Here is a 17245-nt window from a genome sequence, read left to right as displayed (position 1 = left end):
GAGGAAGCACTGAAAATCTGCACAGTGGAAGGTTTTGCACCTGAAATGTGCTAATGCTGACTGCGTGCTGGGGTTGTGATGGGTTATGAGATGGAGTTTTATGCAAAGTACTTCTAAGCAAAAAAGTAAATGCACACCTAAAACTAGTTTTTCTAAGTGTCCTCTAACAGTAAGGGTTTCTCCTGATAGGAATTCCAGAAATGAAAATATAAACAAGAACTGTGTCTCTCATGAGATGTACAGCAGAAAAGGATTTTTCACTTGCCATATGAACATACATATAAACTCAAGCTGTCCAGAAGAGCTTGAAATGCATGTGCTACTTTGCCCAAGAATCTGAAGGATCTGGACTACAGGGATAACTTTTTCTTCAGCTTTATTTCTTTAATCCGTTTCAAGGGTGTCTATTAGGAGATAACAGCCTTTTTCCTGAGTGGTTTCTCTACTGTGTCTCTCTGGCTGCCCAACTCTGGAGGCTTTATATCACATTTTTGCCCTCCAGTTTTGGGTTCCTCTGAAAGGCGGGGTTAGAGGCCCTGATTTCTGGCATAGAGCTGTGTCCTGGCTGCAGACCATGCAGAGTCCTCCTCTCTTTTCCTCTCTTCATGCTCTACTCCAGTCTGTAGTAGGTCCCTGAATTCTTCTCTAAATCAATCTTTCTTTTTTTCTCCTTAGTTCAGGACTCAGTCTGAGCATTTGCCTTAATACTGTTAATGGCAACCTAACTAAAAGCCAGTGAAGAGGTCAGAGAAGGAGCTTGATTACAAATACCAGTTGTTCTTAAGCACACAGTCCAATATTTATTAGTATCACTCTCAGATAGTGAATTGGTTTCCATGTAATACAAAGGCTGGGAAAAGAAATGGAACCATGAAATGCAAAATCTTGAAGGGTCCTCAAAGTGGCTGTGAAGAGGCCAACTCAGGGGCTCATCACACAGTTCACATAACAATAATTAACTCCTAGATAAAAATCTGACTCCTTGATAGCTTAGAGGTAAAATACAGTGCAGGAGTGTTGTGATTATTCCCACTGCTGTTTTGAGCTCAAACAGCTCCCCTTTATGGGTGCACCCTGAGGGTGTCCATGTAACATCAGCTGCTGGAAAACAGCAGTGTGCACTGCCCCTGTAAAGCAGTGGTGGTGGTTTTAGTGTGATCTATTTAACTGCTTCTTTTCCATGGACTCCCCCTTGCACACTCTTTATCTCTTGCTGCCAGCACCCCTAGGATGGCTTGGGTGGATTCCTGGTGCATGACAGCTGGACTGGCTGCTGGCCTGTGGTGCAGGGCTCTGTCTGCACTTCTCCTCAGACCTACAATTTATGTTTGTGTGCTCACATTATTCACTTGAGTAATGGCCTGATTTACTTGTGTGTGTGGTATTACTCACTTGTTTTCCCTGAAGAGAAACAAATACAGCTCTTTGGAGAAAGAAAGAGGAATCATTTGCTATAACTTGAGTTTAAGGTGTGTGACAGATACCCAGTTTTGAACTTAAAATGAGTGGCAAAGCTATTCTGCAGATGTCTTCTGCAAACTGAACTCCAGTTCACATTTTAAAAGGCTCTACATGTCTGAATGAGGCACACGTAGAAGAATAGAAATGGCAATTTTTCTGGGATAGCTCTAGGATATAAAACGTTTGGAAGAAAAATATTTGACTTCAGTTAAATCCTGGGAATGAGATACATTTCTAAATGCTGTCATGAGAGCAGAGGGAGGACTATCATGAGGTGATACTGGGCTGATGTTTGATAGAGGCTCAGGTTAAAAGTTTAAATTTGAACCATTCCAAACGTTTTTGTGTTTTGTGGAATTTGACTTTAAACCTTCTTACTTCAGCCCCATCTCAGCTGTGCTTCTTTTTGGCTCTGCCTGGCCTGCTGGGTTTTGGTGCCAGTGAGGGTAGTCTGGCTGCAAACCTCCAGGCCTTAGGGTAAAACAGCTCAGATCCTCACGCCACCTCTTCAGCCCATCTGCAGAGTAAGGATATACGCCTGAATGGCTGTGGAAAGTACACTGTAAAGGAAAAATGTCTGAGAATTATATACTTTAGCCAGAAATCTGGGTAAAATGGAAAAAAAGACCCTTAAACCAAGACCTCATCCTAATTCCAGATGGATTTTTCAAAGTGGCATAAAGCTTCTTCTAGAAACTTGAAAAACAACCTGGTTTTTGGACCACTGTGCACTCTGCAGATCTTGTTTTATGCAGCTTTATTCAGTAAAACACCATTCTACGTGAGTTTAAAAGCACAGAACAGCTGCTAAATTGTCTAGAATAAAATCTGTGATTATGAAGAGTGTTTCTCTTCACTGCCTTTCTAGACAAGATGGCGGGGGGAGCTTTTTCCTTCAGTGAACTAGCAGGTTCCAAAAAATATGTCTGGTTCCTATTACAGCAAAGGAAAAACTTGAGGTGTGCATTGGAAGTGCTAAGCCAGTGATTGAAATGTAAAAGTTGTTCCTAAAGGCCATTCCACATCATGAAGACATCATCTGTAAAGTAATACTGCACAATGATCTGTGAGGAGACTGAATTAGCATTCAGTGTGGCTGGAGCTTCCAAATGTCCCACATTTGGGTCAGCTCCTGTAGCAGAACCTGGTTGAGGAGCCTTCAGTGAGCACTGACCAATTTATTTAGGGAAAAAAAGGGTTCAGGTGAAAGAGTTTTTTTCATTTCTGACTTGTCCCATCCCTGCACCTTTGTGCACATCTGTGGCTGCCCAGTGTGCCACAAATGCTGACTTACCCAGTGACTTCCCCAGGATTTTGGAACTTGGAAAGAGCATTTCTGCTGCAGCAGCTCATTCAGAGCACATCAATGAGGTGTCTGATTTGCCAACTTGCAAAATCTCTTTTTAGAGGCGAATATTTGAGGAAAATAAAACAGTTGAAGTTTTCCCACTGGTAGTGTGCCAGTGGAAAATAATTTTATTAAAAATAAGCATTCAAAGTAATTTATTGATTAAAATTGAAAATGATGAGTTATCTGCAAGAGCTGAGGCTCTCAGAGTTCAAGCAGGAATGAAGGTAGCCCTTTGGTTTCTGTACCACAGTAACTGAGATTGCTTAACAAGAAAACCCCTCTTTTCATTGTTAATAGCTCTTTCTGATCCCTTCCATTCACCCTCTGTCACTATAAGCTGTCCAAATCACATCTGCAACTTGGAGAAGTTGTCACAAGTGTTTTGGCATAAATTGGCCACATGTAGTTTCTAATCTATTTTTTTCCAAGAGAAATAATGTTGCCCCATGTTTTTTTTCCTAATTTTTGATAAAAAAAATAATCTTTCTTCCTTCCTTCTGTCCTTCCTTCCTTGTGGGAGGCAGGTTGAATGAAAAGGTAGTGTGCAGATCTTTGCATCAGCTGGTCCTGACTGGGTTTAGGGGTGTCACATCTTTCAGTGAGATCCGTGAGCACATTGCTTTGTAGGACTGGTAGCAGTCTGTAATGCTGTCTGAGCTGGGCTTGCAGTAATTAACCTTTGATCTTTGTTCTTAGTGGGATACTGAATTATTAATAGCACTCACAACTGAGAAGTTTTCTCGTGAGTGTGAAAGCTGCTTGTTTTACTGCAATGTTGCTACTTAGTTTTTCACACTCTGTGAAATGAGGAAGGAGCTCAGGATTCTTGAGTGCTACAGTAGCAGTGAGCAATATAAACCCTATGGATTATCCCTCACAATAAATGTTTTAACTGTTTTCATTTTAAAGGTGTTCCCAAACCAAATGTAACATGGTTGAAGAACAAAGATGTTTTACAAATCAATTCTTTCTTGGTTTTGAATGGCTCTTTATTTCTGAGGAACGTTTCCTATGGAGATGCAGGAACATACACTTGCAGAGCAACTAACGCTCTCGGAAAAGCTGAGGCTGCATCTGTCCTCCACATAACTGGTAAGTGCTAAACGAGAATTCCTTACTGATAATAAAAGTCAGCCAATTTATAATCAAAGTTTAACCATAAAATGGTTGGGGCATATTTAACACTTTATTAGAAATTTGAAAATTTTGATTGCATTTGGATCTGTTCTCTATTTTGTGTTTCCTGTAATCTGGATCTAGGTACAGATGGTTTGATTTGTGACTTCAAGGTTGTTCCATCTTCCTTCTTCTAGGAGACAAATAATCAGCCCTTAAACCACCTGTCACATTAGGAACTAAATCCACTGTCACGTTACAATGGGCCCGGTGCTTCTAACTAGAGACACGGGGCAGGCTTGATATTCAGAAAATCTTCAGGAAAATGCAGGAAAATGAAAGCAAAGGCTGGTTTTAGGGCTTGGCCTTCATTTTTTTTAATTACACAGGCCAATAAAATGGGGAGTGGAAAAGAAAAAATTCTGATTATGAGCTCTGAACTCTCAGAATAGAAAATGTAAAGAAAAACCTCCATGTAAATACCTCTCTTTAGGTAAATTAATAATGTCATTCTGTATAATGCAATCATGCCTTGCAAATCACTGCAGTCAATGGATCATTTGGCTCTGAGATGAAATGTCTCACCACTTTGCTGTGTGAAGTGCAGCACAGCTCTCTGTGACCAGTCCTGCTACAAAGATCTCTTTCTTGGGCACACACCTAGGGCAGGCTGTGATGTTTGGGTCTCTTGGCTGAGGAGGACGTTCTAAAGACATAATAGGAGCCTCTGTGTGAGGATGAGTGTAGACTGAAGCTGCCTTCCTGGTTTCAGTTTTCCTGGAGTACATCAAAACTTTGGATGTTCCAGAGAGGAATGTTATTACAATGACGTGACTGGAAGATTGCTCACAGGAGCAAAATCTAAATTTTGTTTCTATTCCTGGTCATGTGACATTAGTTTAAATAAATCTGGAGTGGATAGGAGAGGGCCAAATTCTGCAAGTTCTTGGCTGTGCAAGACTGCAGTGAAATGGGAGGACTTCTGCTGTCAGGACTTGCAGATTGCACTGGCTCAGTGTTGTCTGAAACATCCCACCAGATTTTTGGCTTGCCTACAGGACTTGCTGCCTGATCAGGGGCAGTCCAGCAGTAGCACAAAGTCTGTGCAGCCTTTCCAATGAAACTCCCCAAGGGCTGACAAGGCAACCTGTTCTTTGCCTGTGGAACTGGCCTCTCTGTGGTTTTGTGGAGACATTTTTTGTCCTGGTGTTTACAGGCAGGAGACTTTGTACAGAAATGGCACACTGAGGAAAAATGTTGTGCCAATGTAAAATGACCCACAGAAGTCAGAATATAGCAAAAGATTTAAACCCTTCTGGAAGGAGAGTCATAGATGTTATGTACATTCATTAAAACAGAAATGTTGACTAAGTGGTAAGAACTGTGTGTTACTGACAGATTGCCCACATTTTTGGCAGTTATTCTGCCAGCATACGATAAAAAGGAGGAGTTGCTATAGTGATGGGCATTTGACTCTCCATTCATTATGCTATCTCTATGCATAATGAGATTTTAAAAGACGTTCTTCTTTTTTCTATTGTAACACTTTGTCATAATTCCATCTAATGGAACAGAGGAATTGGTTAGATTCCATGGAGAGAATTATTTTTCTTACAATTTCTGCATGCAATGAAATAATACATAATGTTGTCATGAAAAGCTTGTTTTTACACTGTTACAGGGTTGTTTTTTTAACAAATTCAAGAAATTTATTGATTTATTGATTAATTCAGAAACTTGAATAAACAATTTCTGTTTCCCTGTACACAGGTAGTTTATTTCTTAGACAGATAATTTAACTGCATAAATGAAGTTGATCCTAAAGAATTCCAAAGTGCTATATTGCCTTTCTGCTTCATAACTAGCATGCTGGTTATTTTGATATGAAATGTTTATTTGCATCATGATTTAATTCTTGCTCAGAAGAGATCATATGCACTGTGTTACAGAACAAAGACTTACAGAGAGTAACACTCAATTATTGAAGGGCAGCAGAAGAAAGCGTGTCCTGATGGCATCTGGGATTGGTACAAATGTCAGTGTGGTACCTGGCAATCCACTAAGAATAGGTGTGTTGTCTTTTCTGCTTTCTCATTAATAATATATATTTTTTTTTTTTTAATAGAGGGGCCCCATGGGAAAAGTGAGTGCAATTCCCAAGAGTCCAGGTTTGGTGACTCCACCTGGATTTCTTAACTCTAGCTCAGCTCTCAATCACCAGTGAGGAGGCCTTAGATTATTATAGAAAAACAGCTTTCCTTAAGTCATTGTGAGGTGAATTACCCTGACACTAAAGCCATGTAATTGCTCTTGGAGCTTCACTTGAAAAAATGGAAGGGATTCAGCTGGGCTCTTTGTGGTTTTTCCCATCTATATGAATGCATTTATTTCCATGCCTGCCTGTGCAGTGGAGTGAAAATGCAGCAATTTCATTTAATGTGCATATGACTCCTTTCCAAAACAGATAGAAGAAGGTCTTTAATTATGGACCTATTTGCATATTGTAGAGTTTGGGATGAAATCTTTGTTCCATTTAAATCATTGTTCCCCCTTTCACTTTGTTCCTATAGAAGTTAAGTTTATAGGAGCTTACTGAAAGGGAAATTAAAGTGTGGTAAGTACACATCAGCTTATACACCTAATACCCCTCAAGGGGCAGTCAGGATTTTGGACTTCAGTGGATTTATGCATATTCTTGTTGTTATTTAGAACAGTAATGTCCTTTATGTAGAATCACTCACTCGTACATATTTGTTCACAAATGTTTCAGTATGCTGAGAAAAACCTGCTAAATTGCTGTTGCTTTTTAGGTTGCCCAGTGCTACCCAGTCACAGAAATGCAGTCCAGTGGCTCTTTGGAGAGAGCCCAATTGAGGAGGTTAAAACTTTGGAATACCGAACCCTGGTTGGGGGTCGTATCCTAGAGGTGAACACCAACTCTGGTCAATTTGCTGGACAATTCCAATGTCGGACTTCAGCTAGTGCAAAACTAATGTCAGTTTGGGTAAATGTCAAGAAGGAAGGTTTGTTGAAAATTATATGACAAATTCTTGAACTTTAAAATATATTCTTTCGCTCTGTAAAGACTTTCCTGATAACTAACCTTCTTTTCTGTGTTGAAAGTAACTCAGAAATACATGTTTAGCTTCACATATAGGAATGGTTTTATATTGTCCATAGACAATGCCCATACTCAGAGCTGGATATGGTAATTAATGTGTATCCAAATATCATGTAGGGGTTCTTATTGCTTGCCTGTCTATCTGAGAAGCTGAGAGGATTCATCTTTCTGCTTAAACAGTTTTAAATAAGACAGGTTTTATCAACTTCTCCTTCAACAAACTTCTCCATGGTAGCCCACCAAACTGAAACAGCACTGACTTGGAGGTCATCTTTGGAAATATCTTCATTATAATAACAGTAATTTTAATGTAATTGTCATATTCCAGGATCATCACAATTAATGTGGTAGCGATCTCACTGTAAACACCCTTAATCACATCAGTATACTATAGCACACTGCACACTCAGATTTCCATGTGAAATTCTCAAGAGTGTCTTGTAAGGTTCCCCAGCATAATGCACTCTCACAAAACCACATTTCTATCAGTAGTTTATAAAATGTGCAACTGAATTTCAAAATGGATGAATTTTAAAAGAACCTTGCATATGCACCAGCAGGACAATCAGCTATATCTGCAAACATTTTGTCAAGTTTTAAACATTTTAAGTGTTTAGAAAATCATTATGTTCTTCTAAAAACCCAATTATAATGAGGAACTCAGATTTAAAAACAAGCATCTGTTGACACTGTAAGCTTTTCTGCATGTTTTATCTCTTCACCTAGCAGTTTGATTTGGTTTATGACTGATCTGCAAGGGACTGAAGCAGTAGGGTCAGATCCCCCCGCTGTGTATGAGGATGTTCTCGGTGACTGTTCATGGCTGGGGAGGGTTCTGGAGTGCCTGAGGTTATGAAGGTGGTTACATTTTCAAAGGAGTCTTACTGAGAAGCAACTACTATCAAAACATTTACTTTTAAAAAATCAGACATAAATCAGAAAATATCCTAAGAGAATTTTTCAAAATCTGAGTCTAGCCCTAGATCCTAATCTAGATCTCATTACAGTTAGAATTTCTGCCAGTTATTGAACTGTCCACCTGCAGTCTTCAGCTGGATTGCTTTTGGGTTCCCCAATCCCCTCTCCAGTCAGGTTGGGCAGTATTTTGGGGTGATTCCATTTTCTAGTTCTGAGCTTTAACTGTGATTGACACTTAAGTAAATGTTTCATCACTGCCATACCCATGCATTTGTGAGGCTGTAAAACCTCCCTTGGTGGTTTTTGCACAGTAGGCATTTTGAGGGCACTTCTGAGCAGTGTCATCCTAGTTAAACAAACAATACAGTCTCTCCATCATAGCTGCAGTCAGTAAATTTAACTATTTCTACTTTGAAAAAGGCCCTTTTGTATTATTTTAAGAAATCCAGAAGTAATAAGGGAACATTGAAAAACAATAAGTTAAAGAATTCATTATGTGCTGCAAGAGTGAGTCTGTGGACACAGCTGGTAGCTATCAATTATTCTTGGTTATTATAGAAAAACCTGACTCCTTCTGTGATCACATAAAAATCTGTCAACATTGCATAGTACTTCATCTTTTACCAAGTGTCAAAAAAAATTGTGGAGGAAGGGGTAAGTGAGGAATTTTGACTAAATATAAAGGTAGTAATTGTTAGAGGTGATCGGTTTTTAATATAAAATGCTCTTTAAAACAAATTCCTTTTTCATCTTGCCAGATGCCTCAGTGGCAAATTATTTTTACATTAAATAATTCTCTGTAGTTTAGGACAGGATTTTCTTAAATCCTGAAATTATGTGAGGTGTCTGGAGTAAGATGAGTTTTCTTCAGTATAAACTTGCTGTAGAACAGCAGGAAACCTAGAGAGCCTGATTTACAATTTCCTCTTTTTAATGCTCATTGTATAAAAATGTTATGAAAGTTTTAAAGGAAGCTCATCAGTTCCTACTGTGAGCCAGGTTTTGCCCTTCATGTGCTGATCTCATTTGCCTTCTAGAGGGCTTCATGCTCGTAGGTAAGGGCTGAACAGAACTAAATTCTACTTTGGCTTATGGCTCCTTTTCACAGTGCTGAAATATTTGCTTTTCTACAGAGGATGTGGTGTCTGTCCAGCCTACAGAGCATGCTGCCAAATCAATAAAAATGTGACACAGTCCCAATGCACAGTGCCTCTCTCACACTGCTTCCAATTGTATTTCTTAGATTACACCTGGGAATATGCTGAGTGGAGTCCTTGCTCTGCCACCTGTGGGCATTCAGGAACCCGCTCCAGGAGCCTGCAGTGCATCAATGCAGAGAAACAGAAAGTAAATGAGTCACAATGCAGAGAGCTGCAAAAGCCAGTGGTTGTTTACCAGCCCTGCAACAGAGAGGACTGCCCTCCCAGGTAACCTCCCTTCTGCTCTCTTTCCATGTGCTCTTTATGTATTAAAACACACTCACCACCTCCTGAAATTGTTTCTGTCTTTATGCTCTGAGTGTGAAATGTGCTGTTTACTTCATCATGAACCTTAAAGCATGAGAGATGTGGAAGTGGATCACAAGAAAGTAGGGGAATGCTTGATTCAGCTGAAAAAGTAAGACCTGAGTGTGTCTCCATGCTGCTGCAGCAAATGTGGCTGCTACCACACCACTCCTCAGAAGCTAAGCTGGAGAGCTCTGAGACACTGGGATGTGCTGTTTTGTGGAATCTGTGCCACCACAGAGGGAAAATTTGTGTTTAGAGTGGCCAGGGTAACTCTGTGTTCACCTCCTCTCCTTTGTGCCATCAGAGCTCTGAGTAAGATGTTTTCTGTGCAATGTCTCATTTCTCTCTAAAGCCCCTTAGCACAGTGCTCCTTGAATGTTCTTCCCTGCCAGTTTTCTCACTGGGTCAACTGGGGATCAAGGGGCTGAAAATATTTATATCACAGACAAGGGCATCACAATCTGATTCCAAAGGCCAAACCCATACCTTTAGACTATTTGAGTTGCACTGAGATTCCAGCTCAACACGATGTTTCTCCAGGTTTTCAACAGGAAACCCCACAGAATCCTAAAAACAAGTGCTTTTTGTTGCTTTAAAGAATTGGCCATCACTATCAGCGAAAATTTGTGAGAGATACATACACTTTGGAGCTGTCCCTCACTGGAAAATGTTGGCAGGGAAGTATTAAGACCTTAGCTGACACTGTGAGAGTGCATCTTGCCAGTACGTTCTAAATTCTGTTCTAAATGCAGAAAACATAGCAACAGATATGTATCAGGAGAAATTGCTTATATTTCATTATTAGCAGCCAAAACCAGATAATCCTGAATTGTGAGACTGAACTCCAGCCAGCCTAGAGAAAGCTAATGTTTTGCCAGTAGAAAAATACTGAACTCAAACTAATAGTTTAGTACACAGGTTCAGTGGCAGGTTTCCCTCTTAAGCCTCAGCATTTGGAGCAGATGACAGGAGGGTGCAATTGGTCCTGTGGCAAGGTCATGCCTTTCAGTGCAGGGCATGACTAAATGATCTGCATATCACTGGCCCTGGAGTATTCACAACATAAAAAAATTGGTTATTTCATATGGTTAAAGAAAATGGGAACTGAATTTTCTTTTAAAATGCTTAGATTTGTTCTGCTTCTAATTTGGCTTTATGTAATCACCAGTGGAAGGCAATCATGTCTATACTAACATAATTAAATCTGCCTTCAGCCTTACGTGTATGCTAACATATAAATTGGTTTTCTTTTATGAAATATTCCATGCTTTCTATACAGGAAGAGCATCCCAGATGCCTGGAAAATAGCTCTGTGTCTGTTTCTTGGTGCCTCTAATCTCTCTCTTTCCCTGTAATTACTGACCTGGGAGGGAAATGCAGAATGTCCAGGCTTCCCTTCCCATTTTCCCACTTACTGATTTCTGCACTATCTTCTCATCTCAAGGTAGCTCTTTAGAAAGTATCAATAGAATTATAAAGGCTTTAGATGTACAGTCAGTGGCACTGGACATTAATTATTCACAGTGTTTTGCATGTGTTTAATCACTTCTCTCCATCACAGGGGAGAGGTACAGTTAAGCAAATATAAGGGCTTGAGTATGTACTTAACTTGAGCTTTGCTGTGCATGCACTGCACCAAATGTTTGCAAAAGTACTTCAGCTTTAAAAGGTAGAAAAAGACAAGGGTGCAGACTGTAAAAGATTAATCCTTCTTGAATGGATATAAGCTTTTTGTGTGTAAGAAAATGAAATAGTTGCTGAACAAAATAGCATTTTTTCCTGTTATCACTGTTGTGGTACACATAAAGTCCATTTTATATTTCTAGCCTAGACTTAGGCAAAGAGCAGGTCAACTTGATTGTATTACCACCTGCTACCTCCCCAGTATTGTTCCTTGCTTCCAAGACAGACTAAATATTTGCAACTTCTAATCAATAAATGACATGTTCTGCTTGAGCCATCATCTGGTGAGATTTTGATGTAATAAATTCGGATGAATTATGGCAGCTGTCACTTCAGTACCAACTAAATTGGTACCATCCACTTTGTAAGTAATGGAAAAGTACACTCTCCTTCCTCCTGGAATGCCACATCCAGCAGGGTCTGTGGGGCTCACCTAGCAACAGATTCTGGTAACAAGCATTGTAACCTCTGTTAGCAAATGTTCTGTCATCAGTTAACCACGTTCAGAAGACCTTGCTCAAATGAAGCTGATTCTAACTATCCTCATGTCTAAAACTTGCAAGTACAGCTTCTTTTGCGTTTTCTTTGCAAACAGTTGCTGCCAACTACCAGCAGGACTGCAATAATTGCTATAAATTGCTATAAATGCAATGTCTGTGCATCCTGTAGGTGGGTAGCTGGGCCATGGTCTGAGTGCTCTGCATCTTGTGGCAGTGGATTTCGCCTTCGGCAGCTGTCGTGTCACCAAGCCAAAGCTGACGGCAGCGCCCTGGCCCTGCTGCCGGGGGCCTGCACGCACAGGGAGCGGCCTGTGGCAAGGAAACCCTGCACGGGCATCTCCTGTCCAGAGGGGCCAGCACAGGCCAAAGCACAGGTAAGGAACAGCTTGTGGCTGGAACTTCTTATATTATTAAAGTGGGACAGTGCTGTCGTGACACTGGCTGAACATCTGTCCTTTTGTGGCTGAACATCTGTCCTCTTGCACAAGGGAGGAGCTCTGTGGCTGTAATTACCTGTCAGACCAGTCAATTAGAAATTTTGTTTCTTCATTTTATGCTCTCTGAGCAGCCTTTTTTTGTTGAAGACGTGGCCTGAAACCAAAGTATTAGCTTCAGTGTATTTTATAAGCTAAGCCATTATGATGTATTCCATTTTCCAAGCTAGTTTATTGCTTTTATTGCAGTCATATTAGTACACAATTTGAATAGCTGTACTTGTCAAGACCCTAAAAAAGATATATGAATGTGCTTCAACAGCACATGAAGTTGCTCAATTCACAGAATGCACAGAGGTCTGTTTTCCTATATTTTCTGTTTCTTCCTTCATGCAGCAAACTTCTGTTCATCTTAATACATGATATGTATATTATATGTATTAATATGATTTGTATTTACTGTTCAATGTATAAAATAATTAATTAGAACTGCTATTGCTGCATTTCCAATACAGGTTATAGCAAAGCAAGTTTGTAATGGGCAGAGCTATAGAAAGAATTCTGTAGCAGTAGAGATGAGGCATGATGAGAGAAGACAATGGGTTTAGCTTTAGGAACAGGAAGGAAAGTTAATTCTTGGCAAAATTGCACAGAGAGAACCAAAAATATGTAGGCCTTATCCAAACTGAGGTGAGACAGGACTGAAGAAGGCAAGATGCAAAAGGCTGGGCTGTGTATCTGGGTAACTCCCTAGGAGGCTAATTCTCTTGTTACTAACTTGGCTGTTTCTTTTTCTCTCCCCTCACCCTTTTCTCTCAATATTCAGTGTTCTGGTCGCTGTGTAGGCCGCCCTGCAGGTTCACAGCACCGTCAGTTTCTTCAGCTTCGGAATGGATCTTCAGTGCTAAACTCTTCTTATGATGAAGGAAAGAGGTAAACAGTGTGAAGAAATTACAAGTTAGATTCTTTAGAGGATCAGATTGAAGGTACAGGATTGTCACTGCAGTACAAGTAACTCTTGCAAGCAGTGACAAGTACAAGCAAATTCTTTGGTGTCAAACAAGGCAAAGGAGGTAGAGACAGTTGTCCCTTTGTGGACACTGGATGAATTCAGGAACCTAGGAGAGGTTATGCCTGAAGAACACACAGCATCCAGTGTGCAGTGTTTCAGGGTCAGTTGAATTTTCTTTAAGATAAAATACATTTTCTATTCCAGGGTTAAGAAACTGGTTTAAAGAAATTCATGTTTTCTCATGAGTGAGAAGGCATGATGAGTGAGCACAAAATTAAATAAAAGGAATTCAACTTAAGGAAAAATGGAACAGATTATCCAGAAAGTTGTGGTGTCTCCATTTTTAGAGATGTTCAAAACACAAACAGAGACACTCTTGAGGATCCTGGTCTAGTTGGCTGTGCTATGAGCAGGGGTGTGGGGGCTGGTCGGTTCTATTTTTGTGTGAATAAGGGTTTAGCACAAAAGCAAACATTTATCTGCCATTTATTTCCCTGCACAGCCCTCCTGCCAGAAGGAAGTGTTCTTCAGGGGTGTGTGATGTGTACTGGCGGACAGGCCCCTGGAGGCCCTGCAGTGCGGGCTGTGGCAGTGGGTTCCAGTCCAGACGAGTGGCCTGCGTGCACAGGCAGAGCAACAAACCCATGGCTGAGCAGTTCTGCGGAGGGAGGAAGAGACCACTGACCTGGCAGCACTGCAATGTCACATCCTGTGGCAGTATGTAAATGTTTATTTAAATATGAGCATAGTAATAGTTTGTAGCAGTTATATTAGAGAGTGACTCGCAGTTGTACACTATTGATTCTACAAGCATTTGATTGTACATCAAAGGTAAAACTATCCTCTCCAAGGAGCACTTCGTAATCCTGGGGTTTCTTTTCTCTAAGTAGGCCAGTTTGATATTAAAGCCTCAAAAGCACTTTTAGAAACAGGATATTTAGGAAGCTTTTTGCAAACTTCCCTACATGACTGTGCCAGTTGTGACTCAAAAGTCTCTAGGCGAGCTGTTAATGCCTCCAAGATGGGATAGTGTTCTGAAACAGACAATGAGTCAATGAATGCATTGAGATCACACCTCTCACTTGTGACCTTGCTTAGCTTTGAATCCCTTGCTGCCAGAAATGCACACTAAAATAATTACAGAGCTAGCAGGAACCCATCAGTTGTTTACAATTACTATGGCAAGTTCTGCTATTTCTCTTTTCCTCATTATAAAGCCTTGTAATGTTTAAATATATTTTTCAGAAGGCGAATGCAAGGATACAACTCACTACTGTACATTTGTAAAGCAGCTAAAGTTATGCTTGATAAACACCTACAAAGAAAGATGTTGTCAATCATGTCAAGAAATATAAGTCCTCTATGGCAAGTTCATGATGCTGCAGTGAAGAGATGAGAAGAGAGGTTCATTAAACTAAGCTGCTTGAAGTATATTCTTGTAAATGAGACATTAGTTGTAACAGTTAAATGGCAATGTGGGGCCAATGAAAACACAGTATTGTGGATTGATGTGCTGGATAAGGTATTGTTTCTGGGAATTCTTTGCAATGGAACTTCTAATGTTTTAAACATGTCTGGATTAGCAAGATAATATCATGGCATATCATCTGCAAAATTTTGCAGGCCATCATTTATACTTTCATCAGTGAAAAAAACATTACGTAAAAGCAGCAATTAGTGGTTACTGTCCTTAACTTATGAGAGTCACAAAAATACTTTGAAAAATTTTGGAAATGCAGCAACTATTGACTCCCAGGATTTTAGTTTGGGGTTTTTTTCATCATATTTAACACCATTTTTAAATTTATAGAAGCTGTGGCTTGTAGCTGTAAAATTTTGGCAGCAGCTTCATTTTCATAAACAGCTTGAGCTTAAGGGTTGATCTCACAGGATATGCTTTATGGATACTAGCTCTCAGATGGATACACAGAAGTACATTGAATTTTTCCTGCTTGTATTTCTGTGTGTGCAGTAAGAAACTATAGATCCTCATACAATTTTCAAAGCAGCAATAGATCTCTTTTGAATAAATGAGGTGTCATGTTTTATTGTTTCTATTCTAATTCAAATCTCTGAAGTACAATTGAAGTTCTGGCATGATTACAGTTTTGTACTGATACTAAATGAGACAGAAGTTTCCTTGTCAGAGCTGTGAACAAACACTTGTGAGCACTGTTCTCTTGCACATCAAGTCAAATGAGGAGCCAGTAACTGGCCAAAATAGCTGTCAGATTTCTTGTCTTGAATAATCATTCCATTTTTTCCATTAATGAGGAAAAATGTCCAAGGAAGAATTATTAATTGTGAAGACAGACAAGTGCAAGAAATCTATTTTGAGCATTTTTACATCAAGATTTTTCTATCATGACCATTAACTGATTCATTTGCAAGTTGATAAATTCTTGCCATGGTATTCCTGGGTAAATTACCTTCCATACTGCAGATTGTCTGACTAGGGCTTTAAGCAAAGAGGAGCCCACAGGAGGTAGAAAATAGGTGTTTTTTTCTTGTGTAGTTTCCAAACTACTGCTCATATTGGAGGCCTGAATGCTCACTTTGACTTGGTTCTTGTGTTCCATCTCTGAGCTGTGTGATGGGCTGGGAGTGCTGTGGGGGCAGTTCAGACACAGCATCCTGCACAGAGGGTTTGCATCACTGAGAATTAGGGTAGCACTACTGTATAGAAAATGTTTAGGGTGGATTGTCGTGTCCAAGGCTGACTGCAAGGAGAGGATATTCCTGATCATTACCTTTCTAATCAGCAATGGGTCTTGATTGTTTAAGCAGTTTTTTAAATTAAACATTTGTAAGATACTTTTGTAGATATTTATTGTCTGATTTAAAAGTGCAATATTTTTTTGTACAGTGTTTAATAAAGATTTTTGGACATATATTTTTTCTTATTACCAAAATTTCTTATTCATGTTTTTCCTTTATATTTAAAGTTTTCAAATGTTAACACATAGCATTTTTTGTTGCGTTAACTTTGGTTAAGTATGCATGCTGTACTGAAGCAGTGCTGTAAATGTTTGTGATTGCAATTGGCATGACATTCCTCTGTAGATTATTTTATTGCTTCTCCAGTAACTGAAGATTTTAGCTTCTTGAACGTAGTTTTGATATTTCTAAAATAAAGTATAGTTTGATTATTCAACACTGTGATTACCCTGAGACTGTTTATTACCATGATTTGCAAGGTATTCGTGCTTTCATTCTTTGTTATTTTTTCAACCTACTTTGTATCTAATTCTGGGATTTTTTCAAAGCCTCAGATTAGTTCTTAACAGTCTATCAGACATACTGTCAACTTCACTGCAGTCTGCTTTGCACTGCTATTAAGAGACAACATAGATGTAACCTGACTGAAAAAGTGGGAAGATAATTTGCCAAAATCCAAATGTCAGCTCTGATTCACTGAAATCTAGAATCAGGTTTCTTTAAAAGGTGTAATAAAATTGCATTTCTTTTCTGGGCCTTCACCAAGCAGAATCCATTTAGATCTGACAGAACAGCTCCATGTTTTGTTTTTAGTGAGATATGGGAATACCTCCTTGAAAAATCAATTGTTTCAGAATACCCACTATATGTAAATAGTCTTTAGAAATATTAATATGTAAAATAAAAGCTTTAAAAAAATTATTAAATAGAAAATAAATGTCAGTTTAGTGTATTGGTCAATTTAATGCAGTGGTGGTGTTTCAGAGTTATCCTAGATAACAATATTGGCAAAGGCTTAATTTTCCTTTGAATTGCATAAAAAAAAGCAAAGGCTCTGTACAGCAGTGCTGTGGAGCCTGCTGCTGGATGGCAGAGTGCACAGAAAGCACTCTCAGAATAGCAATGGAATCCATGAATTACTTTCCTGCTTTTACATCTTGGTTTAGCATGACATCATAAAATGTTTTTTTAACAGCTGTTATTTTGGAAAAAAATATTAGTTTTCCAGCTGTCTCTTCATTTGGTCTGCATTTCAGTCATTTGCTGCTTATGAAAAAGTTGACGTCAGGTATTGAATAGTGTCTGAAGGTTTATAATATCATTTGATGCTTTTCCTGGAAGCACAATCAGTGTTTTGGGGTTTTTTCAATTGTGGAGTAATAAAGGCTTCTCACTTTCACTATTAAACTTAGGGGAAAACATT

At 39.3% G+C, this 17245-nt stretch overlaps 1 protein-coding gene across 1 annotated transcript in view; it reads left to right on the top strand.

The window, feature by feature from the left end:
* The window catches only part of ADAMTSL3 (ADAMTS like 3), a 172501-nt gene extending 156251 nt beyond the window's left edge, over window positions 1-16250 (top strand). The window contains exons 24-31 of the mRNA XM_058846711.1: window positions 3722-3904; window positions 5878-5997; window positions 6739-6951; window positions 9211-9394; window positions 11828-12032; window positions 12919-13025; window positions 13607-13821; window positions 14350-16250. Coding sequence (XP_058702694.1) covers window positions 3722-3904; window positions 5878-5997; window positions 6739-6951; window positions 9211-9394; window positions 11828-12032; window positions 12919-13025; window positions 13607-13821; window positions 14350-14459 — 1337 coding nt within the window. The 3' untranslated portion in view covers window positions 14460-16250. The remainder of the gene's footprint in view (window positions 1-3721; window positions 3905-5877; window positions 5998-6738; window positions 6952-9210; window positions 9395-11827; window positions 12033-12918; window positions 13026-13606; window positions 13822-14349) is intronic.
* The last annotated feature ends 995 nt before the right edge of the window (window positions 16251-17245 follow it).

This window comes from Poecile atricapillus, chromosome 11 (genome assembly GCF_030490865.1).
Source record: "Poecile atricapillus isolate bPoeAtr1 chromosome 11, bPoeAtr1.hap1, whole genome shotgun sequence".
NCBI lineage: Eukaryota > Metazoa > Chordata > Aves > Passeriformes > Paridae > Poecile > Poecile atricapillus.
Note: the sequence above shows the minus strand (reverse complement) of the source record. Positions and strands in the feature narration are given on the sequence as shown.